Source organism: Bremia lactucae, linkage group LG1 (assembly GCF_004359215.1).
Source record: "Bremia lactucae strain SF5 linkage group LG1, whole genome shotgun sequence".
Taxonomy (NCBI): Eukaryota; Oomycota; class Peronosporomycetes; order Peronosporales; family Peronosporaceae; genus Bremia; species Bremia lactucae.
Genome location: NC_090610.1, coordinates 8,645,922 through 8,653,460, shown reverse-complemented (window position 1 = coordinate 8,653,460; position 7,539 = coordinate 8,645,922). Strand labels below are relative to the sequence as shown.

The following is a 7,539-nucleotide window of genomic DNA, read 5'->3' as shown; positions in this document are numbered from 1 at the left end:
GGATTTCCGTTCTCGCTGCCCTCCCTTGAAGGGAGACGGACAGTTGGGTACCTAGTACCACTGTCGGCAGTAGAAGCGGGAAGCGTTGGATTCACTTCTTGAGCTTGTGGGTGTGGACCCACGTCACTCATCACCATGTCGTCTGCTTGGACAGTGTCGTGTATGACTGCAGAGACGGCGGGACGTTCCATGGCGGGAAAGACTTGGAGGGCTAGTTGGCTTGGGGTTTGAGTTTGAGTTCTTCTGGATTTGACTTGCGTAGTAGCCGGCAAATTGAGAAGTGGTCTTCGAGCTGAGTTGAATTAAATTTAATTTCACAAAGACAAACATATGTTGAGTAAGACAATTCAGTGTGTAAAAAAACGGCAAATTTGCTGGTTTTCAGTGAAAATCACAAATTGTTCCAAAAAAAGTGCCAGCGAAGAGGTACATTTGCGGTCTCAGATTTTTTTCTCGCAAATCCCGTTTTACAAGATACATTCATACTACATGCACATAACTGAAATATATCCAAATTAACTTTCACCAGCAATTGGGCGATTATCAAGCTTGCTAGCCACAGCTTGATAACAGTTCTTCAGCTTGCTCTTGGAATCAAATTGCCCGCAAAGCGGCAAGACAAAAGCTTGAGTGAAAGAAGCGACTGGCCTGATCACTCATAAAAATAACTCACAATCTAAAGATTAAAGTAGTTGCTTAAGAAGGAGTTTTTCGAAGATTGCCAAGCAAGCTTTCAACACATTCTCGAAATTTCTACCACACTGAATATGATTCACATTATAAATTGACAATTTTTTATTAGAAAAAATTCAAAATTAGAACAAAATGTTTTTATACGAATTATTAAAAAATTTGCTTCCAACTCCTATTCGTAAATTACAATAGCAACACTGCTGTACAAATTAAATCAAAACGAAGCCAGTGCGTTCGTGTACAATAAATAGCACTGTCGAAAGAAGCACTAGCATGCCTGCTCCAATCCACATTTTGTCCTGTTTCGCTTGCCATTCCAACCTTTTTAGTCTCTTGCGCACTTCGCGTATTTCGGCATTTACGCTGCCGTATTCTTCATAAGAATTCCGTAGACTTTGGCGACCGTCATCCAATACTTCAGTCACGGAACTTACGCGCTCAATTTCTTGGGACATCACCTGCTTTGTTCGCTTCAGTGCAGCCGTTACGTCAACAGCCGAGCCTGACGAGCTCCCTCGGACCGAGTTCTGTACCCTTCGCGAACTTAAAGGCAACAAGCTACGGCGCTGCTGTTCAAGACGTTCCATCTTAGCGCGTTCGCGATACATTACGAGCGCTTTCCTACAACTAGCTATGTTACGTTGAAGCTGTTTTTTATAATGTTCCAACTTCTGTGTAGCCTCTTGTGCTTCGTTGCGATCCTGGACCTCTTGGGCCACATCTTGGGCCTCGACGACCGCACGTTTGTTCGCAGCAATAGCCTCGCTTACTTTCTCCTCAAGTGTCTGTTCTTCTAGTATGGAAAACGTGAAGCGTTGTTGCTCGGGGTTATTGTCTTTGGTACTAGACACGTTCGTGAGTACATAACGCCATAAGCCGTCGAGCTCCCGCTCCGTTCGTTGGAGCTCTTCCATGATTATTGGCCTTAAATACTACTGATTAAACCAAATCCTGTCAGAATTTGTTAAGTTCGGATATTGAAATCGTTACTGCATAAGTGTAACCAGGGTACGCAAAGCATGCCATCAATAAGTGGTGATGCAGCCAAACCGCTTGACAACTTGTCGCACGAGAAGATGCAGCAATTAAAAGAAATATCAGAGCGTCGTGGCGTTTTGTATATTGCACGTGTACCGCCTTTTATGAAGCCAGAAAAATTACGTCATCTTCTAGGTAAATACGGGACGCTTAATCGCATCTACCTTGTGCCAGAAGACAAATCACTGCATAAGAAGCGCGTAACCGGGGGTGGCAATCGTCGAATACAGTATACCGAAGGATGGATAGAGTTTCAGGATAAAAAAGTGGCTAAACGTGTAGCCAAGATGCTTAATACGACGCAAATTGGTGGCCGGAAGCGTGACTATTACCACGACGACCTCTGGAACCTCAAGTACCTTAAAGGTTTCAAGTGGGACCATTTGACGGAAAAAGTTGCGTATGAAAATCGGATTCGTGATCAAAAATTACGCATGGAAATTGCGCAAGCCAAGAAAGAAAACGAAGGATATTTGGAGCGAGTAGAGAAATCCAAGGTCATCGAAAGGATGGAGGAGCGCAATTCAAGCAAGAAACGAGAGGGCGAGGCAATTGATAGCACGTTGCAACGCGTGCACCGCACATTTTATCAAAAAACGCCGACGAGCCGCAAAGACTTGCAATCTATTGGAGATGAGGAGCTCGAAAAAGTCTTTCGTGCTAGTAGCAAGAATAAAAAACGTCGTGTGGCTTAAAGTAACGTTATAGCTACATGAGGACATCTAGGTGCATTTTTATCAACATGGGTGCATTATCAACATGGGTGCATTTTTATCAACATGGGTGCATTTTTATCAACATGGGTGCATTTAAATCAACACAAGTGCATTTTTTACAATGTCATGTTAAAGCTCTTCATTAACCGTTGCCTCACTCTTGGCATCCTTAAATCCTGTCGCACCGTGCTCATCCATCAATGGAACAGTCACCTTTTGCATCTCGCCAGTGTTCTTCGTCACCACGTACTCCAATACAACGTATTCCTTGATTTTCAGTACCCATTTGTGTCCTGGATACGACGTAAACTGCCTCTTGCCACCATTTGCTGCTAATGTACCCATAAGACTCGCTGACCAAAATAGCTTCACTTCATACGGTGTGGGATTCGTAAAAACAACCACAATCGAAGAATCAAAGTAAGCATTAAATCGACGCTTGTTCCAGACCCATAAGTTTGCGCCCCATTTTGTCCCTTCCAAAACGGGACACCCTCCATGTAGTGACATTGGATCGACTTCACCATTTGGTTTTTGGCTATAAAATAGCACGGCACTGCCTTTTAAAGGATACGACGCTAACTTTGTGGAACACTCGCGAACCATGTTTAATTCCCAACTATTCGATTCAAAAAGCTCGGTTCCAATGGCTTCATTGGTTCGAGTGAACTCGAATGGGTGGCGATACTTCATGGGTAGATCAGAAGGCATTTCTGCGAGTGGAAAGACCGTTTGACCGCCTAATGGGACATTGGATAGATACAATACGACGGTGGCAAATCGATTGGAACCACCACGATGGGGATTAAAATTAAAATTTTCCGTCAAATTAATGGGAAAATAATCGTAATGAGGAATATACGCTTGTTTTTGATGGTATCGAAGCAGCTGAAGGCCATCACACATATCGTCTTGATACGTCCCAAGCGACAATACATCAAAAACGCGTTTTCGAATACTCATGGCCGTGGTCGACATTGTATCAAACGCATTCTCACTTGTACGGTGTTTTGATGTGATTTGACGGTCCATGGTCGCACCCACGCTTGATGGTTGGAGTCGATCATACGGATCATCAATTAAAAGAGTCTGCTTGATAAGTGTATCAGCTTCTTCATGCGTGAAAAAATTATGCAAACGAAAGGTTCGTGGAGACTCGGACATGGATTCAATAATTACGGGCTCGTTGATTGGACTAAATGTCGATGTCACCAACACCCGATGACCCAGCTTAACAAATGGCCACATAAAATGCAAATTTGGTGCCACGAGGTACAGTCGATCCCCAAATTGAAGGTCCGTGTAGCCATGTACAAGCGCTCCTTGGCCATTATACACACGATCGGCTACGACGGTAAACACCACTCGTTCCATCTCTTCCTCCGAGTCGTTCATAGTCTCGTCAAGCCCTTCGACCTCCACAAATTGAGACAGATACGCTGCGAGCTCACCTTTTTTAGAACGTGACGCAAGAACTTTAGCACTGAGCTGTATTTCCACGCCACCAGTCGAGTACCCATTGCGGTAGACTGTGACGTTTTTAGAAAGCGCCTCGCGCTCTGGCGATAGCAACTGGTGCTCGTACGAGAGCTGTAGAGTCTTACGTACAAGTGGCAGCTCCTTCCAATACGTAAAGACCACTGCTAGAGCAAATACTAGCATCATTAGGAGGCCGCAAACACGCGTCACGAACCTCATTGTTCGTAGTAAAACTAATTTTTTGCGATTGGTATTTTTAAAACAGATAGATACATATACGCGTGGAAAGGTATTCGAGTGACTTAAGAACTAATAAAAAGTGTTCCAACGACCTGTACTACTTTTTAAAACGCAGTACTTAGTACAAATGACTTTTCAGAAGCTTGCGGTACTTCTGGTACGCGACGCCGACACCAGAAGCAATAAGGACGAGCAGAAAAAAGAATGGCAAGCGCCAGCTTGACTGCACCTCCGTGAGCTCACCTTCAATCTCAACCGCAATTTTCTCATTCACATTCGAGCGCACGACTGCCATTTTCTGGCCAATTTTACGCTCCATGATCGACGTCATGTGGTCCGTAAGTGCTAGAATCTTGCGTTCATTCTCGCGCTCGCTTTCCTTCAGTTTTGCAATCGTATTTTCCGTTTCTTCTTGCAACAATTCAAACCAATGTTCCGTCTCGACTTGAAAATTCGTAACAAATTTGTCTAACACTGCGACTTTACATGTCTGGTCACAATTGATATTTTCAAAAAGCGTGGGAAAATCCTTTGAAGATGAATGAAGCCATGATTCACGATCCGCCACTAATACCTCGTGATCCTTCATATCGCTATAAGACTGAACACGAAGAATATCGTGATTATCCGCCAATGCACCCGTTGATGCTGTAATGCCAAAACTTACACGACGAAGCCAATCGTTCTGAAATGGCAACGTTGCTTGAAAACAGTCTTCCCAATGCGCCGAGTTGTTGGAATCCACTTGTACTTCTACTGCCGTGCCTTTCACCTTGACACGAAGTCGGGATGAGCTATACACGGGATCAAAAGTAGCACTTGACGTGTGGTATCGAAACGACGCATCACAACCACTTTTAACCTCGTTGTGAAAATCAGTTAAGCGCTTTGTCCCATCATTTATTTGAAGGGTTACGTCTTTATGACCTCCTTTGTGGTCCACATTTTCAAATGTATCCAATACAATCCCAAAACCTGTGTACGTGTCCGTAAAACCGTGATTTTCGCCATTTTGATACCTCGCTTCGGTCGTAAACCAGAGGCCAATGCCATCACCAAACCATTTCTTGCCTTGTCCGTGGATACGAAACGTAAGGATTGTTGTCAATTCATTGCGATCAATCAACTGTTGACTCCAAATAAATCCGCGTTTGCTCTGACGATCGGGTGTTAGGCGAATGAAATTCTTTTTGACATCGGTGGCACCGCCATACGTAAAGCTTTCGGAGATCTGACGACGCCCGGCCGAATTCACGTGCTCAAATGGCGGCGTGAAAGTTAAAGACGGAAGCGGTTCACCCGATATGGAGGCTATAAAGGCTAGCACGATCAAAGAAATGACTGTTACGGCCGAATAAAGCATGTTTAAGTGTCGAGAAGGAAGATTAAATTGCCAAGGGGAGTGACACGTTGACACGTAGAACAAGTAGGAGTTTCTAACAATTTAAAAAAAACACAATAATTATGTAAAAGGAAGTGGTCCACACAATACTACTTCAATTGGGCAAAAATACGTTTTATTCGTTTAAAGCAATCAAAACAAGACGCAGTGGAAGTGGTCCACACCATGATGTCCTACCAAAAAGCTGCGGAAAACCTCGTCTTTCAATCACAGCAAGTGCGACTTCATGAGCGCTTGGTACTTGCGATACACAAATGCCGCTCCTGCCGCTAGAAATAGAAAAAGCAATGCAAATGGCATTTTCCATCCACCACTTGCAATCTCGGGATTCTCTTTAAATTGCTTGGAAATCTTGACATTCACTTCGTCTCCCAAGACTTTCTCTGAACTTTCAAGCGACGACTCAATCCCTTTCTTCACCATACTTTCAATCTCACGCACCCGTTGTTCACTCGTCAATTCCTGTTTCTTCAGCTTAGCCACAGTAGTCTCGGTCTTTTCTTTTAAATCTAAAAAACGATGTTCGGCATCAATTCGAAAATTGGCCATTTCTTTTCGCAAGACGGCAATTAAACACTCTGTGCCACAATTCGGCGAATCAAGCCACTTTTTATAGTCTTTCGACACGGCATTCATGACAGTCTCCGAGTCGACAGCACCAATGTGTAAATCCATAAAATCCGTATACGCATCCAATCGAAGAATATCATGATTATCCGCGACGGCACCCGTGGATGCCGTGATTCCAATCGTAGACGTCTCAAGCCAATTCTCACGTAAGTTTAACGTCATTTCATGGCAATCAACCCATTGGCCGGTCGCAAGATCGTCGACTTCGATAACAAGACGGGTGTTTAAAATTCGGACTTTAATACGCGAGATGCTATGAACGGGATCAAAATGTGCACTTTTTTCATTGTGACGCACCGCTGCATTGCATCCTACGCGTGGTTCGGTATACATTTGATCCATCTCTTTCGTGCCGTCATTCACAAAGACGCTTATGTCTTTATGCCCTCCTTTGTGCTCCGAATTGACAAACGTATCGATGATAATGGCAATACCTGTATACTTGTCGGTAAATCCATGATTACTACCGGCAGTATACGTTGGGTGATCCGTTAGCCACAAACCAATGCCATCCCCAAACCAGCGCTTGCCTTGCCCCGATATGCGAAACGTTAAAATTACTGATAATTCGTTACGATTGACAGGGTGTTTGTGCCATAAATATCCACGTTTACTTTGGCGATCAGTTGTGAGACGAATAAAATGTTTCTTCACGTCTGCGTTCCCGCCATGGGACCACGTGGTATTCACAATTCGTTGGCCATGCGAATCCATGAGATCAAATGGTGGCTTGAACGAAACGTCTTCTATTTTATCAGCAGTAGCAAAGCGGACAGTCGAAGCTATTAATGTACATAGCACCATCAACATTAGGCCGCATGACTCCATTACGGACGATAACTCTACGACTTGGTTTTAGGTGACGACACGTAGCAATAAAAGAACTCCCTATTAGAACACAAAGGTATTAATTTTTAGAAATGATATTACTTCTGCGAGACCATTTCCATTATGCATTTTAAGACCGAGGCTACTGTGTCCAACACATTTCTTTACTATTTATTATTTGATTTTAAGTACTCTTAAGGAGATTTACGTAAAACGTAGAAGTTTCAGTGCCGGTAGTAATTGTTAAGGTACTTCTATTCAAAGAAGCTACGACTTTCCAGTAGCAATAACAACATTAGCGGGTAACTTCATTCCATCGAGCTGAGAGCATAGAAACATTACATTTATTAATCATACATATTTATCAATGTTGCTAACGTCACAGTATTTCAGATTGACGCCTAGAAATTTATCACTTATATATCGCATACAATTTGTCGTTGTCACAGTTTTATCATATTAACCTCTTGAAAATCATTACTTATATATATTATTCAATATGCCGTTGTCACA

General features: G+C 43.2%; 5 protein-coding genes across 5 annotated transcripts; all 5 read right to left on the bottom strand.

Moving 5' to 3' along the window:
- Positions 1 to 902: 902 nt before the first annotated feature.
- CCR75_002912 (uncharacterized protein) lies at positions 903 to 1,607 on the bottom strand (the record flags this gene model as incomplete). The annotated part of the gene is made up of 1 exon (XM_067961009.1): positions 903 to 1,607. The coding sequence occupies one exon, from the start codon at positions 1,605 to 1,607 to the stop codon at positions 903 to 905; it is 705 nt and encodes a 234-aa protein (XP_067820170.1).
- Positions 1,608 to 1,913: 306 nt separating this feature from the next.
- On the bottom strand, positions 1,914 to 2,114 carry CCR75_002911 (uncharacterized protein; the record flags this gene model as incomplete). The annotated part of the gene is made up of 1 exon (XM_067961008.1): positions 1,914 to 2,114. One exon carries the CDS (start codon positions 2,112 to 2,114, stop codon positions 1,914 to 1,916), a length of 201 nt encoding a protein of 66 aa, XP_067820171.1.
- A 206-nt stretch (positions 2,115 to 2,320) lies between these two features.
- Positions 2,321 to 4,145, bottom strand: CCR75_002910 (uncharacterized protein; the record flags this gene model as incomplete). Its single annotated transcript, XM_067961007.1, has 2 exons — positions 2,321 to 2,391; positions 2,633 to 4,145. The coding sequence occupies 2 exons, from the start codon at positions 4,143 to 4,145 to the stop codon at positions 2,321 to 2,323; spliced, it is 1,584 nt and encodes a 527-aa protein (XP_067820172.1).
- Positions 4,146 to 4,284: 139 nt separating this feature from the next.
- Positions 4,285 to 5,529, bottom strand: CCR75_002909 (uncharacterized protein; the record flags this gene model as incomplete). Its single annotated transcript, XM_067961006.1, has 1 exon — positions 4,285 to 5,529. One exon carries the CDS (start codon positions 5,527 to 5,529, stop codon positions 4,285 to 4,287), a length of 1,245 nt encoding a protein of 414 aa, XP_067820384.1.
- Positions 5,530 to 5,775: 246 nt separating this feature from the next.
- CCR75_002908 (uncharacterized protein) lies at positions 5,776 to 7,026 on the bottom strand (the record flags this gene model as incomplete). Its single annotated transcript, XM_067961005.1, has 1 exon — positions 5,776 to 7,026. The coding sequence occupies one exon, from the start codon at positions 7,024 to 7,026 to the stop codon at positions 5,776 to 5,778; it is 1,251 nt and encodes a 416-aa protein (XP_067820383.1).
- Between the last annotated feature and the right edge of the window lie 513 nt (positions 7,027 to 7,539).